Source organism: Trachinotus anak, unplaced genomic scaffold, assembly GCF_046630095.1.
Source record: "Trachinotus anak isolate AG129_WGS33_773 ecotype Australia unplaced genomic scaffold, CSIRO_AGI_Tana_v1 ptg000025l, whole genome shotgun sequence".
In the NCBI taxonomy this organism is placed as follows: domain Eukaryota; kingdom Metazoa; phylum Chordata; class Actinopteri; order Carangiformes; family Carangidae; genus Trachinotus; species Trachinotus anak.
In genome coordinates, this window is record NW_027273876.1 from 17,528,214 (window position 1) to 17,549,833 (window position 21,620).

The 21,620-nt window shown below is 39.9% G+C and overlaps 1 protein-coding gene across 3 annotated transcripts in view; it reads left to right on the forward strand.

The window, feature by feature from the left end:
• The window catches only part of spata20 (spermatogenesis associated 20), a 65,125-nt gene extending 45,404 nt beyond the window's left edge, over positions 1–19,721 (forward strand). For 2 of the 3 annotated variants that reach the window (XM_071461835.1, XM_071461836.1), the window contains exon 16: positions 18,823–19,721. In XM_071461835.1, coding sequence (XP_071317936.1) covers positions 18,823–19,014 — 192 coding nt within the window. In that variant the 3' untranslated portion in view covers positions 19,015–19,721. Of the gene's footprint in view, positions 1–9,151; positions 9,250–18,822 lie in introns of all 3 variants that reach the window. The other variant, XR_011685001.1, reaches the window with a different exon arrangement.
• Positions 19,722–21,620: the final 1,899 nt, after the last annotated feature.

Here is a 21,620-nt window from a genome sequence, read left to right on the forward strand (position 1 = left end):
TGTTAATATTGAACATGTTCATATCTAGATAAGTATATGATAACAATATATAATTCAACCCTATTATATTGTACAGACAAGTATTTGAGGGTCACCACCCTTCAACTCTTTTTCAATCTAATGAACTAAATAGCTATTTTATGCAGTAAATTCAACCTCTGCTTGATTGAGGATGAGAAAGAGATTATAGTGATCAGAGAAATCACTGGTCTATAATATTGAGACCAATAAGATGGTAAATGAGAAAGAGATACACATATATGACAAGCCTTAGAGTGAGATGGAAGGGGAGAGTAGTAAATGACAGAGTGGGGAGTGTGTGTAAGTGTGTGTGTGTGTGTGTCTCCAGATGTTAGGAGAACAACCAGCCATTAACGGCAGTAGCTATCTTGGACAGGCTGAGGTGTGATGAGCTAGCACAACACAACACACAGACACACTGATTCTGGGGGATGAGATACCGTCCCAGAGAAATAGCACTGCTGCCTTCAGCACCTGTGAGACACACTTTCCGAAACGGTGTGGCCACAAGTATATACCCTGATACCCAGATGCAACACACGAACATATTCTGGTTCATGTAGCCATATGCATTATGCAAATCACATCCACACGTTCAGTATATGCTGAACACACATTCTGTTAATTGATTTATTGACCTTTTGATAAGCCCTCTCCTTCTTAGTTACTGATGCTACGTCTGTCAAGCTTTCTGTTCTAGGAAGGGACATGAAGGGTGATTATGGCTAAATACTGGCATTTAATTGTGTTTGTGTATGTGCATGCATATGTACTTGGGTGTGTATGCACATAAGGATGTATATGAATTAAGACAATGTAGATGCAATACCTCCCAAGCTAAAGTATACAGTCTGGTCTTGCATGATACATATGCAGTTAACATTAACAGTGTTAATGTGTTTTTACCACAACAGGATCCTTTCTAGCTGGCAACTATGATGATAACTCTTGCTAGCAGATTTTATCAGTTGGAGCCAGCAAGCTAGTTAAGATAACTTTGCTCCATTATTTGGATGAAAATGCTTTAACCATCAGAATTTTTATTGTTTCTGCCTAGCTTGTGTTATAATGATACTGCACTAAAAGACTGAGGTTAAAGCTTTTAATGTAAGAGATGACTTTTAGGATTACCGGATGTGTATGGAAAAATGCAGAGTTTCTTAGATAAGGAGTGCTGAAAAAAAAAAAATAATAATAATAAAAAAGCAAATAATGACCATAACTGAGCTTCTAACATTATGCTAAACATTGATAGCATCCAGGACCAGGACTCCCCACAGTGAACATGTTAGCAATGAATGGAGATTTTTTTTTGGCATTTTTGTACATAACCTGCTATCCCACAAACTAATGTTCCTTGGCCTTTCAAGTAACACTTGGTTACTACTAGAGTTGTGTAGGATCAACACAGAGCCTATGTCATAGCCTTTGCAAGTCGCCTACACTGTTGTGAGCATTTACAGTTGTGCAATGATGTGTCTGCGTCACTCTGCAATTACACCACCAGAACACTAGTTGGCGTGGTGGGTAGTTCAGCCATGGTGACTGAAACTAAGCGGATCGTGTTGGAGTTGAACAATAGTTACTTTTGCTGAAGTTACTATAATAGACAAAAGAGAAAAGATATTGGAGATGGTGTGTACCACCATTGAACTGATTGAGGAAGAAGGAATGTGAGTTTTCTGTGCTTGTCTGGCCACTGAGAAACATGGATGAGACATGCCACCAAGCAGACAAGTCACAGTTGTTGTGGTCTGCGTCGCCATATCTAAAGCTTGACAGGTCTACTGTGGATAAGGTGCAAAGCAGTGATTGGAGAATCTGTGGTTTTTTTTCTGACTTTTGAACAAAACAAGCTTTTTGAAGATGTCATCCCCCTGGGCTTCTGGAAATTATGGAAGATTTTATATAGTAAAATATAAATTTAGTTATCCAGTATACTTACATACATTTAATTGCTGGTAGTAATCAAAAAAACTATGACTAACAGATACCCAGAGAGCAGAGGAAAAAATGGATGAAAAAACAGAAAGGTAATTGGAATATAAACAATTATACTGATGGAGAATGGGAATTTGTATGAGAAAGATAAAGGATAAAATGTATGAGGGAGTCAAGGGGGTGAATTATATAACTACTAAGAGTGGGAACAGATGTTAGGATGTTAAATGAGATAATGGAAGAGGTAGAAGGAGGAGTGAGTGAGGGATGTTACATTAGATAGCTATGAACAGAGAACATGTCTAATTTAAATCCAGTTACTGCCCGCCTGTTTTCCTGGTTAAAGGCCAATGTGCTCTAATTCTGCTGAATGAGGTGCTCAGAGCCCAACAAACGCTAATCCAAACATGCACATACACACAAACCCACGTTCTGAGATCTTCACTTCATTTGATTTATTTACTATTAACTAGAAACTCGACACGAGACTCTGTCTCCCGAGCACTTAGAGCTTCTACTGCCCTTTTTGCTTGTTGGAATCAATTATGGCCTGATCAATCATATTGAAACATAGTTCTTGATTGTAATTGCTGCAACAAATTATGCTTAATTTTTCTGTTACTATAAATATAGCTTGATTAGAGCTGGGTCAATGTTTGTTAATTGTGTGAGCTCTGAAATTTTAAGAGGGTGTGAGTTACACAACTAGAGAAGCAGTCTTTCTAGCAATTATTCCCTCCCCCTTCTCACACTCCCTGTGCCCATTCCTCTGCCCTGTGTGTTTGTGTTTATGATATTTCTGGCACAGGAGTCTTTCTATGCCTCTTTTTGCTCTCTGCCTCCCTCATATGCAAGTGTGAAATGATCTATGAAAGGTATCATAGAAGGGAAAGAGTCAAGGATTCATCACTTTATCTTTGAAAAATCTCTGGCGGAGCGAGTGGGTCAGCAGAGTGTACTATGGCCCACCATACCCAATCCAGTGTATCCCAGATATTTATTTATTTGTTAAGGCGTGCTGTAATATCAACATTGACCACCACATTTTGTTTTCCTATTTTTTTTTATTTCAAACGGGTAACATATTATTTCATTGTCCAGCTGTGTACAGTGCATTGGTTTGGTCAGCCCCTCTTTACTCTTTGCGCTTAACAGAACAGAACAGACTGTAAACGGCCCCCTCCTTGCACACTCTGTATCAAAACATGATCATGCATGGGAGGAAGGGTTGCTTTTTTGCTTTTCCCTGCAGATAAGATACATATCTGCTAGCCAGTATCGACTGCTCGAACAAGTGGAGAACATTAATGTTAATTCTTTAAATGAGATGCTGAATTTTTGGTCCCTCAGTCCAGATGCATATTGAAAGATGTTTTCAATGACTCAAAGGTGCTCATCCAGAGGAGGTATAAAGACAGACTGGACCAGTGGTGTCAGCAAAACAGAGTATTAAGAAACTTGAAAACACACATAAGAAAGCTGAACAATGCAAGCAGTGTGACTATCCAATTAATTTGTTTCAAATATTTAAATGTTTCAACCAATGCTGCTGTGGCAGCTGAAGCATCAAGAGAGGGTCAGAAAGGGATTGCAGTAGCTAATGAGGAGAGAGGTGTAGGAGAAGAGGAGGACAGCAGCCAACATGCTGAAGGAGAGCAGCCAGTGCAGAAGTAACTGGTGAGATTGACAGCAAACACAGAGATTAAGCTGTATATATATTTTTTTTATTTATTTGTCACTAAGATCTTGGCAATTGAAATATTTACAGTGGAACACCCTTGTATACAGTATTATTTAATAATCAATTTAAGAACCCCCCCACCACTGCCAAGGGTTTTTCGTCTTATGCAGCAACCAGCAACAGCAGAGGCATTGTCACCTATTTGTATTGTTGATTCCATCCCCTCAGTACCCCCTTAATATGGCTTGGTTGCTCTGAGTCAATTTGGTCGCCAGTGTCTGCTGTATTTCTGATCTGATCATGATTTTGAAGTTAAGGCGCTACCATTTAGTTTTAAAGGTGTTTGAAGTTGTTCACATCCATCTTGGATGAACAGTGATGGACTCTTGCTCTTATACCTTGGTCACCTAAATAGGACATAAGGCCTTCTTGACATGAGATAAATGTAAATGATAAAAGTGATGATGACTGAACTCCATTCAACTGCTTTAGTCAGGCTACTTGAATAGAATTGAGCAATTCTTAATAGTATGAGTAAAACAAACAAGAAAAAAGAAGATAGCTGCAGTGTATAGGCTTTCATATTGATATTGTTTACTTTTCAAAATAGTGCATAGAGCAAAAGCTGATTACCAACAAACTGAAGTGTTTTCGTTTTTGAGCTGAAGATTTACTACTTATTGGTTAGGCTAGGGTTGTGCAATCTTATCTAGAGTCTGATTGTCCTAACATCACCCTGTCAAACTGCTGATAGCCGATATGATTGCAGATCAGATTGATCACCTGGACTGCTTTCCATAGAAGCCAGTAAAGCCTGCGAGCGAGAGGCAGAGTCTTTGTCTTTAATTTATGTGTTTGGTGATTTTGACAGATGACGCAGTTATAGAATCAGGGTTTTGGCAGTGCAGAGTAGCAGCTTAGAAATGTCTTTGAAATGACTGCTGGTGAACATGTAAGGCTCTGTTTTAACAATGTAAGTGCAAGGTCTAAAGTGCATGGGGCAAGTGCATTTAGGGACTGTCCAAATCCACTTTTGCTAGTTCAATGGTGGAAAAAATGGGTAAACTAGCCGATTATGTAAAAAATCCAAATGAGGAGAAAGAGGAGGAAGCAGGTGGAAAGGGAAGTCAAGGAGAGGTCCCAACTCAGACTTGGCCCGTGATGAGAGCAAAGGTGCAAACAGGGAGAGAGACATGAGCTAACTCAGTACCCGTGGTTGTGATACAAGGGAAATGCTATGTTGTGTGTGTGGTGTTAGCAATAAGGCCTGTATAGTACAGGCAACTCTAAACTTGTTACCGGGTCAACGCAATTTAAGTTTGAAAATCTTAAGTTGCCACTTCTTTTCTTTTCAATGTAGCCAGGGGCTAAATTGGTGTCCATCAGAGCTGAGCTCTGTCTCTCCAATATTATATCATCATATCACAATTGTATTTTTTAAATCTTCCAGTGAACCTAATAGGATATGGTTAGCATATAAAGTCTAAACAGCGCAAATGGCACCATTGACTTCCACCAATCAATAAAAACATTTTTTTCTGTGGTGCATAGACAGACAAGACAGAGCAGCAGAGAGTTATTCAGACCACTGGAGCAGAGGGAAATATAATAGAAAAGGCGTGTGTGTGAGTTGCTATGGTTACAGCAACGCTTTGTGTCACACTGAAAGTTTCTCATGATTTATTAACAGTTTTTTAGGTTTGTATGCCTTTAGAAGAAATCATGAATGTATTTGAACTTCAATACTTCAATACTAAATCTAGTGATATAACTTTACATTTTTGGTGAAAAAAGAGCCACTGCTTCATGAGGAAATATAATTATATATATAAATACACTTTCTGTGCTCACAGGACAAAATATGAACATCAGAGCACAGTTTGTCTGCATTACAAGAGACCATTATCTGAGATAATGTAGGTTAAATGCTGTTGAAGTTCTGATTATTCATTCCTGTATAACATTACAGCTACAGAAGACACTAGAACCTGTGTGTAAATAAACAGGCGACATTAGATAGCTGTGTCTGAGGTCATTTAAGGCGTTCAAATTGTTTGTACTTTGGTACAGTTGTTCCAAATCATATTGTGATATGTTGAATATGGTCTTATAGCCTGACACCTACTACCATTTTAGACACTTACTACGCATAATATTTTTTTTATTTGATTCTTGAAGCATTCTTGGTTTTCATAGCACATAAGTCTAACTAATCTAGTCTAGTGCAGGTTGCTGTTTATTAACTTAATCAAAGAGGTTAGGTGGTGTATAAATGCAGGACATCTGTTTGAAATTACAAACAATGCCTTAGGCATTGATAATGGAGGACTGTCAAGTGTCCTAATTGGCCATATTGATACCCTGCTGTAGCAAGAAAAGGGTGCTACCAGTTTGAAACTAGCGAGGCACTTGTGTTGCACTCTGTGCTGCAAATGTAATATTGGGCCCATAGCCTCAATAGGCCACATTTCAGTCATTATGTCAAACTTGTTTTGTTTCCTGAAAAAGAAACAGAAAAACATGTAAATGAGAAAAACTTTACTGGGAATTCTGTATATGTGAGCACAAAGAGTAGGAGAGAAGCAAACAGATCAAGGGCTGAAATCAGTAACAATACTGTGAGATGGCAGATTGGGACAGCTGTGAACATTTTCTCCTGAGCAGGGAGTAAACCTGAAGTTAAAAACCAGATGCTGTTAATGATATCTGTATTAAAAATAAGCAGTTGTATTTTGATTTGGGGTGTCTCAGTAGTTCTTTTTTAATTTGAATTAACAACCACAAAAATCATTCTAATTCTGAATATTCTCAAAACTCCCGAAGTTTCTCTTAGGTTTTCTCCTTGGAAGACATTAACACAATAATGGAGCTTATTTGTCTGTGTTCTCAAGGTTGTTCTGGTAATAAAGCAACAGAGCATCTTGGCAGTAGCATCCACAGTGGTTCAATACATGAATTCATGTCATTACCAGATTTAGTTGTGTGGTCTTTTATGAGTTTAATAATGTTTTACAAGGACTGTAATTACCATTGCGAATTCTTATTGTGATAGCCCAAATGCTTCTTGTCAATGTATTGTTTTAGTCAGTCTCAAGTGTGCTTTTGCCCCAAAAAACTGTCCATGTAAGTCTTTGTTAGACAGTCACACAGAGCACATAGTTTTGCTGGCTGTCTCTGGAGTGGGCTGAAGGAAGGAAATTGAGTGCAGTCGATAGGGAAAGGTGACAGTGGAGGACCACAACATGCTGGTGTTAGCGAAAGATGCAGAAACAGCTAAAGGTATTTAAGGGATTTTATAGGATTTAAGAAATTCCTGGAAGGCGATAACTGTAACTAGACAAGTTTCTCATTTCCCTATACAGGAGGGAGAGAGCAGAAAGGAGTGAAACATGGGGGAAGGAGAGGAGAATGACTATGGCCTTTAAGAGGAGTGAGGGTTTTTTTTAAGCATCTGTCGGCGGAAGAAACTGGGAATCCCTAACAAGACCTCAGAGACATGAGGAAGAGATAGTAGGATGTCAGGAAAGGCAGGCCGAGGGGGGTGGGGGTGGACGAGATGTGTGGAGATAGAGAGCCTAGTCAGAAGCTACCTCGAACTGGTAACAACACAGTTCTGAGGAGGATTAGGGCTAGTCAGTCTCACAGTCCTTCACCAAGGACTCTGATCTCCCTCATTTCAATCTGCTGTCTTTTACCCCTCTACTTCTTCTCCCCTCCATCATAATCCCTCTGTTGGCTCATCAAAGGCTGCATGTGTGTATAAAGTATTGTGCGCTAGGAAATGATTCTCCTGCTAAGCCTAACCAGTCAGAGAGCAGAACCCAGGTAGATTGACAACTGTGGAAAAGGTCCCAGATGGTTCCTGTCATAGAAGATTGCTTTTCAGACGGACTATAGTTTACATTTACTCATTTGGCAGACACTTTTATCCAAAGTGACTTACAAGTGAGGGACATCACTAAAGCTTCAGTGCAGTGGGAGACCTGGGTGTAAGCGCTAAGTACTAATCCATTCCGATAACCACTCATCCTCTTTATCTGGTTTTCTCATTTTGCACACCACCATGCATTAAAATTCACTTTGATATTTCTAACATTTGTCTCATTCCATTCTTCCCAGACTTGTTAATCTGTAATGTTACATATCCCTTCCTTGAGTGATTTTCTTTTTTTCTCCATCCTTCCATTTAATACTTCCATCATGTGCCAGTACATCCATAAAGCAATGGGGGAGGTTCTTGTACACTCAAGATCCAACAGAGAGTGGACAGCTATAGTGGTGTAGTTTGAGATGTAATCCTCTCCCTGTGGCTGTATGTTGTCTGTATGTCTGCTGTACTCATGCTTGATGCTGCATACTTATCCACTTCTCAGCTTGGTAAATAAAACCCACGCTGAACAGTTAAGACGCATGTGTGTGCACATGCATTCACACACACGCACAAACACAGTTGCAGATGCCCACATGCCTCACTCTGTTGCTGTCTCTTTATCTTAATAAGCTGTGGATGTTTTCTTCTGATATATCGGGGATAAAGTGGGGGTTAACAAAGTGGGCCAAGTTTAGTCAGACCATGGTTTTATTTATGAGGGAGGAAAGAGGAGTGAAGTTAAGTAGCATGTGTGGCAACTTCTTAGCATTGTAAAAACATAATGAATTAGCATAAACATAAGTCTGGTGTGAAACCTTAATGTCAACTTTTCAAAAGCACAGTTTATTATGAAGTAAAGTAATATATTATAGTATTTTAATGTTACATTTATTTTATTGATTAATAATAAAATTTACAACTAAACCTAGAAAATTCAGTTAAATTTGTCATTTAAGAATAAAAAAATGAGTAAAACAGTACTTCATCTGTAGAATATATTGCTTTTCTGGCTGCAAAGGTCCTAAAAGAATGATGAGAACTCGTGTTTTTATATCAGTTTTGGTATACACCATAACTCACATTTTTGTCACAGTCTTGCTAAGATAAAGTAGGTTCTTATTTGTCAACCAATCAAGCTTTGGATGGATGAATGCATAAATAGATAGATAGATAGATAGGTAGGTAGGTAGGTAGGTAGGTAGGTGGATGGATGGATGGATGGATGGATGGATGGAAAGAAATAAAGTAGCATGTGCAGTTTATATTAATGGTCAGGTCATGAGCCACTTCCTTTGGCTCAGGTGTTATACAATCTGATGGTAGTGGGGATGAGCCACTCAGTCTTGTAGCGCAGTGAGATGATGTTGGCTGCTGCTGTAGCTGCTTCTCTGGCCAGCCAGGATGTTGTGGAGAGGGTGATTAGTATTGTCTAAAATTACCTTCATCTTACAGTGCATGCATCTTTCCAAAACAGTCCTGAGTGAGTCCAGGCTCCTGCCAAGCACAGACCCAGTCTTTTTAGCCAGCTTGTCCAGTCTCCTTGTGTTCTTGTAAGACATGCTGCTGCCCCAGCAGACCACAGCATTAAAGGACACACCCCACCACTGACTGATAAAACGTGCATTTTTTCACTGCAGACATTAAAGGACCTGAGCTTCCTGAAGAAATAGAGCCAGCTCTCCCCCTTCCGGCAGATGACATCCGTGTTCAGGGACCAGTCCAGTTTACTGTTCAGGTGCACACCTAGGTATTTACAGTCCATTCGCAGCGCTTCACTTTTTCCACATTTTGTTATGTTACAGCTTTATTCCAAAATTGATTACATTCATTTTTTACCTCAAAATTCTACACACAATACCCCATAATGACCAAGTGAAAAAAGTTTGCTTGAAATTTTTGCAAATATATTAAAAATAAAAAACAAAAAAAATCACATGTACATAAGTATTCACAGCCTTTGCCATGACACTCAAAATTGAGCTCAGGTGCATCCTGTTTCCACTGATCATCCTTCAGATGTTTCTACAACTTGATTGAAGTCCAACTGTGGTAAATTCAGTTGATTGGACATGATTTGGAAAGGCACACACCTGTCTATATAAGGTCCCATAGTTGACAGTGCATGTCAGAGCACAAACCAAGCCATGAAGTCTAAGGAATTGTCTGTAGACCTCCGAGACAGGATTGTATCAAGGCACAGATCTGGGGAAGGGTACAGAACAATTTGTGCAGCACTGAAGGTCCCAGTGAGCACAGTAGCCTCCATCATCCATAAATGGAAGGCGTTTGGTACCACCAGGACTCTTCCTAGAGCTGGCTGCCCGGCCATTCTGAGCGATAGGGGCAGAAGGGCCTCAGTCAGGGAGGTGACCAAGAACCTGATGGTCACTCTGACAGTGCTCCAGCGTTGCTCTGTGGAGAGAGGAGAACCTTCCAGAAGGACAACCATTTCTGCAGGACTCCACCAATCAGGTCTGTAATGGTAGAGTGGCCAGATGGAAGCCACTCTTCAGTAAAAGGCACATGACAGTCTGCCTGAAGTTTGCCAAAAGGCACCTGAAGGACTCTCAGACCATGAGAAACAAAATTCTCTGGTCTGATGAAACAAAGATTGCTCTTTGGCCTGAATGCCAAGCGACATGTCTGGAGGAAATCAGGCACCGCTCATCACCTGGCCAATACCATCCCTACAGTGAAGCATGGTGGTGGCAGCATCATGCTGTGGGGATGTTTTTTGGCAGCAGGAACTGGGAGACTAGTCAGGGTCGAGGGAAAGATGAATGCAGCAATGTACAGAGACATCCTTGATGATAACCTGCTCCAGAGCACTCTGGACCTTGGACTAAGGTTAATCTTCCAACAGGACAACGACCCTAAGCACACAGCCAAGATAACAAAGGAGTGGCTTCGGGACAACTCTGTGAATGTTCTTGAGGGGCCCAGCCAGAGCCAAGACTTGAACCCGATAGAACATCACTGGAGAGATCTGAAAATGGCTGTGCACCGACGCTCCCCATCCAACCTGATGGAGCTTGAGAGGTTCTGCAAAGAAGAATGGGAGAAACTTCCCAGAAATAGGTGTGCCAAGCTTGTAGCATCATACTCAAAAAGACTTGAGGCTGTAATTGCCGCCAAAGGTGCTTCAACAAAGTATTGAGCAAAGGCTGTGAATACTTATGCACATGTTATATTTTTGTTTTTTATTTTTAATAAATTTGCAAAAGTTTCAAGCAAGCTCTTTTCACTTTGTCATTATGGGGTATTGTGTGTAGAATTTCGAGGTAAAAAATGAATTGAATCCATTTTGGAATAAGGCTGTAACATAACAAAATGTGGAAAAAGTGAAGCGCTGTGAATACTTTCCTGATCCACTGTATATATGTGCACCACCTTAGTGTCCTTCCCTCAAATGTTGACTGGCTGAAGTGTGGGCCTAGACCTGCGAATGTTGGTGATCCTTGGTCTTGGAGGTGTTCAGAGGGAGGCAGTTCTTGTCACTCCATTCACTGAAGGCCATCATCAGATCTCTGTACATCCCTTCCTGCCCATTCCTGATACATGCCACAATAGCTGTGTCATCCGAGTATCTTGGCTGTTACCTCTGTATTTAAAGCCTGCAATATACAGAGTGAACAAGAACGGAGCAAGAACCATCCCTTGTGGAGCCCCATTGCTGCTCACCCCTGTCCCCAAGACACAGTCACCCAGCCTGACATACTGTGGTCATCTTCAGTTCAAGCTCATCTTTAAGAATGGAGGGTTGTATGGTGTATGGAGGATGGCATCATCCACTCCAATATGTTCCTTATAAGCAAACTATAGGGGTTCTAGTACGTGTCCTGAAGCCTCAAAAGGTGGAGAAGCAGCCTCTCCAGGGTTTTCATGATGTGTGATGTGAGGGCCACTGGTCTCGTCATTGACAACTGTTGCCGAAAAATTTAGTTCGCTTATTATTATGAATTCAGTAAGTTGGTTAAACTGAAAAATGAATTATCATCTGTTGTCTGGATAACATGCTCATGTGCTTCATGTTGGTGTCTTTTCGCTCAAAAAGTTCAAAAAGAGAACCAGAATGGTGAGTCTTTCCCAACATAAGTCATAAAGCTGATTGCGCAACATTATTTTCAGACAGGAAGCTAGCAGCTAGCTTGTTAGTCGATGAGTGTAAATGACCCGCAGCTGGCAGCAACTGTTTTATTCCTTGACACAACTCAGTCTCTCTTCTTTTCAGCTTTCTTTGTTATTTTTCTCCCTCTGTTAGTGAAGCATCATTTACTTAGTAGATCATGTTGTACTGTCATTAGAAGACAGCATATGTCTGTATACATATGCATTACATTACATAAACTGAGATGTGGGCTAGTGCACAAATGACTTCCTTCGCAGTGTGATGTAACAGCCTTTATATTCTAGCCACAAATACTTTCACACATGACAGGAGACTCAATTTCTCTACACTTGGCCTGTTTACAGTTTCCTGTGAAGAGTTGGAAAGAAAGCTGAATTTTTTATCTTATTGGAGATTCTAACCTGCTGTGTGACTGAGAGCTAATTAAACACATCTCACTGGAGTCCAGCAGTCTTTAATCTCACACGTACAGACAGTCACTAGTGGGTCTCAAGGGTCATAACTGTTCATCGGCCTTTCAACAGACTGACCATGACTAAAGGCAAGGCAAGGCAAGGCTAGGCAAATTTATTTGTATGGCACATTATCATACACAAAGGTCATTCATTAGAACTATGATCTCCTTATTTAGGCTTCATTTAACTGTTTTGTCATGTTTTGGCAAAATATCTGGACCAAAATATCAAAAAACTGTATTGCTTTAGTGTTCTACTGCTACAATTATAATGCAAGCCCATTAATCAGTCATTAATCATTATTTAATGAACTGTATTATACCACACTTGATTAAAGATTACATTTAATAGCTTCAAAACATGTATCTAGGAAATGATCGTTTGGGAGAAGTGTATCTCACTTAAAAATAAAGATTTTCTGACAAAGTAATGGTTGTTTTCTTAGAAAGGTGCAGTACTTGGAGCTAAACAGAATGCAAAGTCAAACTGTTCAAACTCCCAGATATTATGACTGCATAGTAACCAGGGATTGGTCAGCCTTTCGCTGAGTTGCCGGGGCAACGGTGCCCTGAAATATCAATGTGCTTTGTTGCAAGGGGATGTATTTTAAAAAAAATACCTACAGACACATACTTAGGTTGTGAGTTGTGATAACTAAGGCACTGTACATGATGACACAATATTTACTTAAATCTTTTCAATGTGGGATATTTCAATACAATTTATTTATTCCTGGTAACACTCCTATGTCAGATTTAATCTCAACATTTTTAACTTGGCATGACTTTTATGATGTCACCAAATGAGAACTACCTTTCATCTTAAACGCAACATAAGCTGATGAAGTATGTTGAAGATGTCAAGGCCTGATTGAAGAGAGGGACTGTTAATTCTGGACAGACACCAAGGCGTTGTCACATCTCACTACAGACGCTGGTGATTTATTGGAGAGGGTCCTGTAGAGACTGTCAGCAGCTGAAAACTGATGCCCAGCGTGACAAAGGACAGAGCACACTGCCGGAACAGACTCGCCCACTCACTTTAATTCGGGTCGGAAGACACACAAGCGTGTGTGTGTGTGTCTGTCTCAGTGAACTAATTTTCAGATTGAAAATTTTGACATTTTAAATCTTAACTCATTTGACAACAACAGCAATTTGGCAATATGTTAAATTGCATTTACTATAATTGAGAATTTTATCTTGCAAGTCCTACTGGGATCATAATGTATATTTACATAATTTTAGGGAATTGAAACAAGCGCAAAATTAAGATTTCCTCCTTTTTGTATTCCGAAAAATTTTTCCTGTCATAACTTACACCTCCTGTCAGTGATAGAATCCCATTGGACGCAAGACGCAATGTTGAGTTCAGTTTAACTCACATTGAGCTTTGGCTGTTAACCTGGCGGAAAATCATTATTGTGTGAACCACTAGAGTTGCTGCCATTGTAAATAATGGCCTAGCATCACATGATGTTGAACTAACAGAACTTTTTGTGAGAAAAAATCTGTAATAATTACTCTTTTTAGAAGCATTTGTTGAGTTTTTCTATTTATTCAATTTTTCTTTTAACTTGTCATCTGCATGTACAGTATATTCAAAGGTAGCCAAATTAAAGTAAGGTTGTGTTGGGATCCAGTGCTGTCAAAAAGTAGAACCTCCACCACTGTCAGTGGGCTCCTAATCTAGAAAAAAAGGAGAGGAGGAGTTAAGTAAACAAGGTGTCACATAGGAATTATAAAAATAGTAAAAAATTGAATTTAAAAACATATGAATAGTTTTATGGAACAAGCATACCTCATTGCATGTAGGACAAAATACAATGACCTGCTTGACTAACAATTAATTAGCAGATGAATGCCCAGTCACAAATGTGTTCTGACTGGCAGTTTCATTCATTTCAAATAAAAGAACAGTTTCAGTCTGATCATCTTAACACTAAAATCTTGTTGATGCTTCCACATAAATCTGTCTCCTTCTCTAATAAATTTCTCCTGCCTAATTTTCTCACTGGCACACTGACCTCACCCTCCTACCCTGTCTCTCTCCTGGTGAAAATTCAGATGAGTAAATGAAGTTGATGGTGAAGCTGGAATCAACGGATGTCTGAAAATGTGTGCAGCACATATGGCCCTCCTGCTCTTTCGGCAATTTTATTGTCCAAGTGTGAATTTGTGTGTCTGTTTCTGTCCTGGGGTGGAGGTCCAGATGCCAGGTTCTTGTAATGACTGAGCAGGTCCCTTCATATAAGTGTGTATGTGTGTGTTAGACAAAACATTTAGAGGGATGGAGGAAGTAAATTTCCTCATGCTTGGCTGTACATAGCACTTTTAACAGCCACCATCATCACTGTTCCACAGGTATGACGGCAGCTCTCAAAGTGTGTTTTTGGTGTGTTCATCATGTTTCTTGGCTCTACCTCCCTGACAGAAGTCAGCCTGTGAGTCATGTGCATACTTTAAGATGTGTGTGTGTGTGTTTGTGTGTTACTGTCAGCACAGGTACACTGTGTTCTTTTCAAGTGTGTAAGCTAGACGGGTTTGGCAGAGGGAGAGTGGGAGAGAGCTGTCAGTATAAGGACATCCAACGGGTAGGAGTTGTGTGTGTGTGTGCATGTGTGTGTGTGCGCACGTGTGTTCATGTGTTTGTTTCAGGGTTTCCCAGTGTATGAAGGGGTTAACCCTGTGGGAGTTTGACTGTGCTCTCATGTGTATCCAACTGTGCTGTCTGCTACAGCTTCACACACACTCAAACACACTCGTCCTGTCCAGTCCCCAGGGATGTGTGTAGATATTGTTGTTGTGACACAGACAGACTACAGCGTGACCTTTAAGTTGAGGGCGTGCGGCTGGATGAGGTCTGGACACAGGGAGGGACTACATGAAGCTGACAACCAAAAAGAAGAGTCAAGACAGAGAGGAGAACGTTGGCAGGGAAATCCTCCTCCAGTCTCCATAGCAACAGTCACACCATTATGACCACATTCCATCACACTTCTTACCAGACTTCCTTTGTGTGTGTGTGTATGTATGTTTGTGTGTTTGTGTGTGTGTGTGTGGCCCCGTTCATACCTGCTGGCATTCATATGCATCTCAGTTGTTCCAGTCACATGTGGACATACGGCAGTTCATGCCTGGCTTTAGAATGCATCTCCACATGCGTCTTGAGGGACCACGTGTGATTGGATCTCACTTTTCCACTCTATATGCAAATAAATACGTACATCATTTCTGTTTGCAAAGACCAAAAGCATTGTTGTTTTTAGTCAATGTGACTATGACAGACAGGTCTCTTGTCCATGTATTTGTGTTTGAGAGAGAAAGAAAGAGAGAATAAGAGTGAGGCAAGGAGGGGCTGAGAAAATCAATGCACTGTGCAAAGTTCTACAATGAAATAAGGTTTAAGCAATTTCAAATAGTAGAAAAAAATAGCAAAGCAATATGTGGGAGTCAATGTCAATAATGTGGTGTGCCACCACAAATAAATCAATGTATGGGAAACACTATGAGAAGTGTTCAATATAGGTAGGTGGTCTTTTAGGTCTGACCTGTGTGTGGCCTGTGTGTGTCTTAAATCCTAAATGTTAACAGAAAACCCTGTACAGCACTCTATGTGAATCCATTGTTTCCTGTTTCAGAATTGCAGTTATTTATGCCCTGAACTGTGTTCAACAGATGTTCCAACATCACTGTGAAGAATAAGATAAGATGAGACAGAACAGTATCACTTCATCGTCCCTTAAGGAGGGACTTTACTTACCATGCAGAACATTTAGTAATAGATACAGAAACAACTCACCACTGCCGAGACAGTCTTCAATGATTGGAGATTGGCATTGATAGGTTTTTGGCATTAGAGGTGCAGATGGCTGCTGGCACAAATGAGCATCTAAACGGCTGAGTGGAGCACTCAGGGCACATTGAGACAGCCTTGAATGAGAACATGAGGCACATTCAGAAAGAATGGAGAGGATGCAAACAGTTCTGCATGATGGCCTGGGTAAATGTTGCCTAGCAGACCTGCAGGGGACACTGGAGGCACTGTCTGCGCTAATGGACAGGGTTGCCAAATGGCCAAGGCAAGAGTGAGGATGAGGGCAAGAACATACTGAATTAAGGGTACCTGAGATGCCACAGTAGCCACCTTTACATGGATACTTGGCTTGATGGGAATTGGTTGGGTGCAATCGTACTGGATGGATGCACTACAGTTTATGGGGACCAACCTGTTAACCTCAAAGTCACATGGTCAGATAACATTAACACGTCTTACAGCCTTGGATGTACCCACATACTCCGTATCTTTGAGATTTTTGACGCTAGTGCTGAAATGATCGTTGTGTTTCAGTACTGATACCAAAATTCTATTTTTTCAATTCCTTACTTAAATAAATGTAATAATAATAGGCCTAATGGCATGCTAGTTGGAGGCTGAAATGCCTCCTGCCAGCATGGTTAAAAATGATGAATTAAAATGTAATTACAGTAAACACACAGCAGTTGACAAAACAGTCTTGACAAGGTCCACTTACCACGTGTAAATAGCTGTACATATCACTTGCCCTTTTATACCTCCTTTATTTTAATTTGTGTTCTCTTTAAGTTTCTATTTATTTTATTTAATTACCATTGTTTGCACCAAGGGAGCAGCGCTCAAATTTCGTTGTACTATGTATAATGACAATAAAGGCGATTCTGATTCACTTACTTCACTTGTTCTAGAGCTTTCATACATATTGCATTGCATGGTCATCATTAGTAGATTTAGCTTCCTCAGTTGACACGAAAGAGAGGCTCAGAGCCTCTCCTCTGATTGTTTCCCCAACCTGTTGTTACAAGAGCTCCAGAAAGAAGGCTGAGAGAGGACATGTAAAAATCATTGAGATGATTTTTAGTACTTAAAACCACAAATATATCCTCTTATGGATATTAACACTTACAATAAAACTCCAAAAAAGACTCAAAAATAGGTAGACAAGCCAACAGTCATCAGTGTGTGTATACCCTTTAATGAATTCATATTGAGCTTCAGTCTGTCACACACTGACATACATGTCATATCTTCTCTGGCAGAGCTTCACCTGGGGTGACATGTATTTCCAGACCTCTTTCCTCATTCTCTCTTTCTCTCTTTCTTACCTCTCTTCTTCCTCTTCCCTCCTTTTATCACTCTGCCTGTGCTCGTTGTTTACACTGTCCTTGCTTGCTGCATTGTGAACCAGAGGTGGTGAGGCGCCAGGAGGAACTGACATGTGTTTGACAGGAAGGCGCCATAGGGATGGACAGGGCAGCCCTCTTTAACTTCCCTCTGCTGCCTGTCCAAGACCACCAACACAAACACACACACGCACACACACACACACACACACCACACCACACACATGTTGCTCTTTCTATAGTTGTGAGGACACTCTTTCACATAATGCAGTCCTTAGCCCCTTCCTCTAACCTTAACCATCACAGAAAAATGTCTATCCCCAACTACACCCCTACCTAGACCTAATTCTCACCTGAACCTTAAAACCAAGTTTTAACCATCAAACACCCTTTGAAGTTGTATGGATCCGCCAAAATGACCTTACAACAGTTGTTTCAAACCAAAATTTGTCCACACATCCATAAACAGACATTTACACACATATCAAGACAAATAGATGTAAAGACAGGCTATCTCTTTCTTTGCTCTTTTCATGTCACCCTGAGCCACACTTGTCAATTAATTCATATGTAATTTATATAATTTATTCATTTAAACTGGAGGGTCATTGAGGGCAAGGCCCTCATTTACAATGACGTCAAGGAAATCCAAATAATAAAAGATACAAGGTAAAAAAGAAACAATTAATTAAAAAAACACATAAATACATGTACAGGAAATCAGGAAATCAATTAAAACAGGTACAAACAGAAGTTAAAAGGTTAGAAATTATGGATTTAAAATGACCAAAAGTTACCAATGCAACTTCTGGTGCAAAAAAGCTAAAAGCAGATCTTCCAAGTTCAGTATGAACTCAAGGGACATGGAGAGTAAGCAAGTCATTGGTCCTAGTGTATTTAAATGATTTATTGACACTGATGTTGTAGAGGTGGAGTTTAGGATGTGCTTGTCCAAACACTCTATTGCCTGTCTTCTGTTGTGGGTATGACACCATGGTGACCATTGACCCACAACTGAATGTGTTATTTTTAGGAGGTCTATTTTGGTTTTGCGTGAATATGTATGTATGAAAAATTATCCAGCTGTATTAGTGAAAATTATTAAGTAATCACTTTAAAGCTGTGGTCTGTGCCTTGCTGAAATGCTCCACTTACATTGTAAAACATGTTTTAGAGACCTGAACAAACTGACCAACTCCCCAATACATTAACTTTAATTGTTGGTGACTGGACTTCTGCCATACAGAGAAAAGAAACATAAAACTGACTCCAATCTCTCAAACAATTTCCAGAGGTTGTCATAGAGCTATTTGGCTTATTGAAAATAAAGTTATAAATGTATTGCCTTTCCATTCCCCTTTTAAAACTATGTAAGCAAATCCAAATGCATATACATCAGTCATGCCATACAAAAAACAATTGTAGAATGTAAACTAAAATTTGTTTTATGGAGCCCTAAAATGTTATTTATTGATGTAATGAGTTATATTTTTGCAAAATAAGAAATATTTATTTTTGACATATTAAACTGCCCCCCTTTTTTTGCATTTCACCTTTTTTGTCAGGTCTTGATGCTCATTGACAGGGATGAGGGTTTCCTCTGCCAGCGTCTCCCTGTCCTCTCCTCCATGTTACAGCAGGGTGGTGTCGCCACAGCCTACATCTGCCAGGACTTCACTTGTTCTCTGCCTGTCACTGACCCCCAGGAACTACGTCGGCTATTGCTGGACGGGACCACAGAAATGCAGACAGAATGACAACCAAGGAATTTTACTGACCAAGATTTAACAGGAGGGTTGTACCCTCAAAAACAGCACTCTTTCAATCTGCAGTGCTAGCCTAGTTTATTTTTTGCTGTTTTGTTGCATTAGAATGCCAAAGCTTAAAAAGTCTATACATTACAAAGTAGGAATAGTTACCATGAGGTGACCAGCTAAGTATTACCTCAAATATCAACTCAAGTTTTATCTTGGCAATCAATGGAGCCATATTGAAATTCAGATGTAAAAATGTCCTTATAACGAAATTTGCACAGCAGCAGTGGCAGCCTACTGAAAATATGTTGGACTTGTACAAAGTGTCCTGGCTGGACTATTAGCCCAAAAGTAAACTACTGATTTGTAATAGACCTTAACCTAAGACCGATAATATTTTGCTGATGAACCAGTCTGCCATGTTGTCCATAAAAAAGTGCACAAAAAAGGTTGGTTTGCAGATTTGTATTTTTCCATGTACATAAATTTTAAGTTAATCATGTATGTGTTCTATTTATTTTTAGTAACCTTGCAGTGAAGAAGCTGCTGTCTAATAAGCCTCAGTTTAACATCTGCTGTCATGCTTGTTTATTTGTCTATCTTGGATTCTTCTCCACCACCGCAGATACTTGTGTCTTGATGTCTTGACAATAGTCCACGAGATGTATACACACAAAGCTGAATAATAAAGATATTTCTCTTATAAACAATGTCCATTTCATTTTCAGAATCAAGATCCTCTTTTTTTGTTTAAAATTGTTATTCTTGGGGGGCAACTACTGTCTGGAAACAAGGCTTTATAAATAAGATCATTCAACACAAAAGTTCCTTTTTTAGCTTGAAGACTTTAGGAATAGTATTCAATTTAATTTGTGTATCACAAATCACAACATACATTATCTCAAGGCACATAACAGGGTAAGGTCAAGACTTCACAATATAATAGAGAGTAACCCAACAGTTCCCATAATGAGCAGCACTCGCTGACAGTGCAGAGGGAAAACTCCCACTAGAACCAGACTCAGTGTGGGTGGCCATCTGCCCCGACCTATAGGGTTGAGAGGAGAGAAATGGGTGAGACAGGAGAAAAGGAATGGGGGGGATTGGCAGGACCACAGCTGTGTATATTGTTGTATATAACTGTTGTATATAAACACAACACAATACAATACAAATACAACTGGCTGTCATTCCTCACAATATTGCCTCAAGGAAGCATATATAAATGTAGGTTGAAAAGTATCAGTCCTAGCACAGAACCCTGTGGAACTCCATGATGTAACTTTCATATGCATAGAAAATCATTGTTAACATGAACCGACTGGAATCTATCTGATAAGAAGACCTGCAGTATGTCTTAAACTAGCCAAGTGAGGTTTGTTTAATCCCAAAGACATGTTCCAGTCTGAAGGTGGCAAATGCACAACTAAGATCCAGACAAGTATAGAGACAAGTCCATTACCTGAGGCTGTGAGAAGATAGCCGGTAACTTTCACCAGTGCTGTTTCTGTGCAATGATTGACTCTAAATTCTGGCTGAAAATAGTCAAAGATATCATTACTATGCAAATAAGCACATAACTGGTTAAATTGTGACATTTTTGATGTGTTCTTTCTCTCAATACCAGATGGAAATTATCCAGCAGGAATGGAGTGAATGTGCTAGCAGTCTGCCTTTTTCTTCTTTTGTACTATAAATAATCATCATACACAGAGAAATCCACTGTTGGGTATTCTCCCCCAGCATGCTGGATGAAGGTAATGTAAACTCTGTATGACTGTTTGTTATAGCAAGATGGGGACACATGGGAGATGGTGTATAAATGTCTATGTATGAGGGGGAGAGACAGATGGGCTGCTAATGTTAAGGCAAGAGATTTTGTCTCCATGGGTCCTGCTCTGGGCTGTGGAAGCAAAGGAGAAGAAATGACTGGAGAAGAAACTACCAATGTAGCACAAGAACACCTAGACCATCTGCACTTGTTTACTTCTGCTTTCTCTCTATACTTTTCTTTGCCAAACCCTCTTGCCTCTGGGGAAGAACAAGAAATTACCAAGAGAGAAAAAGAAAAAAACAGGGTGTGGAGGAGGAAAATGAGGAACAGAGACAGACAGATAGGAGATAAGGATCACTCCGTTCCATTTTAGCTCCATCGTGTCCTGACCGCACTTTTCTTAACTTGTTGGGAACAGTCACGCTTTTTGTCACTTTGGGGATCTTTTTCATGTATTTTCACCTAATGCTTTTATACCCTCTTATCTCCCCTTCCTTCTCTCTGTGTCTCACCCTATCATCTTCCACCAGGTTGGGACCCATCTATCTTTGGTTACAGACACACTCATGTCTCTCCCTCTTTATGCCTCTGCATGAAATCATTTTGGAACTGCTGTCTCCTCATTAATTCAGTCTTTTTTCCCTACACACACACTTATTGTATATGTACCATTTGTAACCCCCCCTTCTCTTTTGAATTCCATCAATTGTCTCATTATTGTTCTGCACTAATTGTTTTGATTAGCTGTGCAATCTAACTTTTCATTATCACTGGGATTAGTGGTTGACCCCAGCTAACCTATTGCCCCAATAATTTTGTTGCTATAATCTACTCA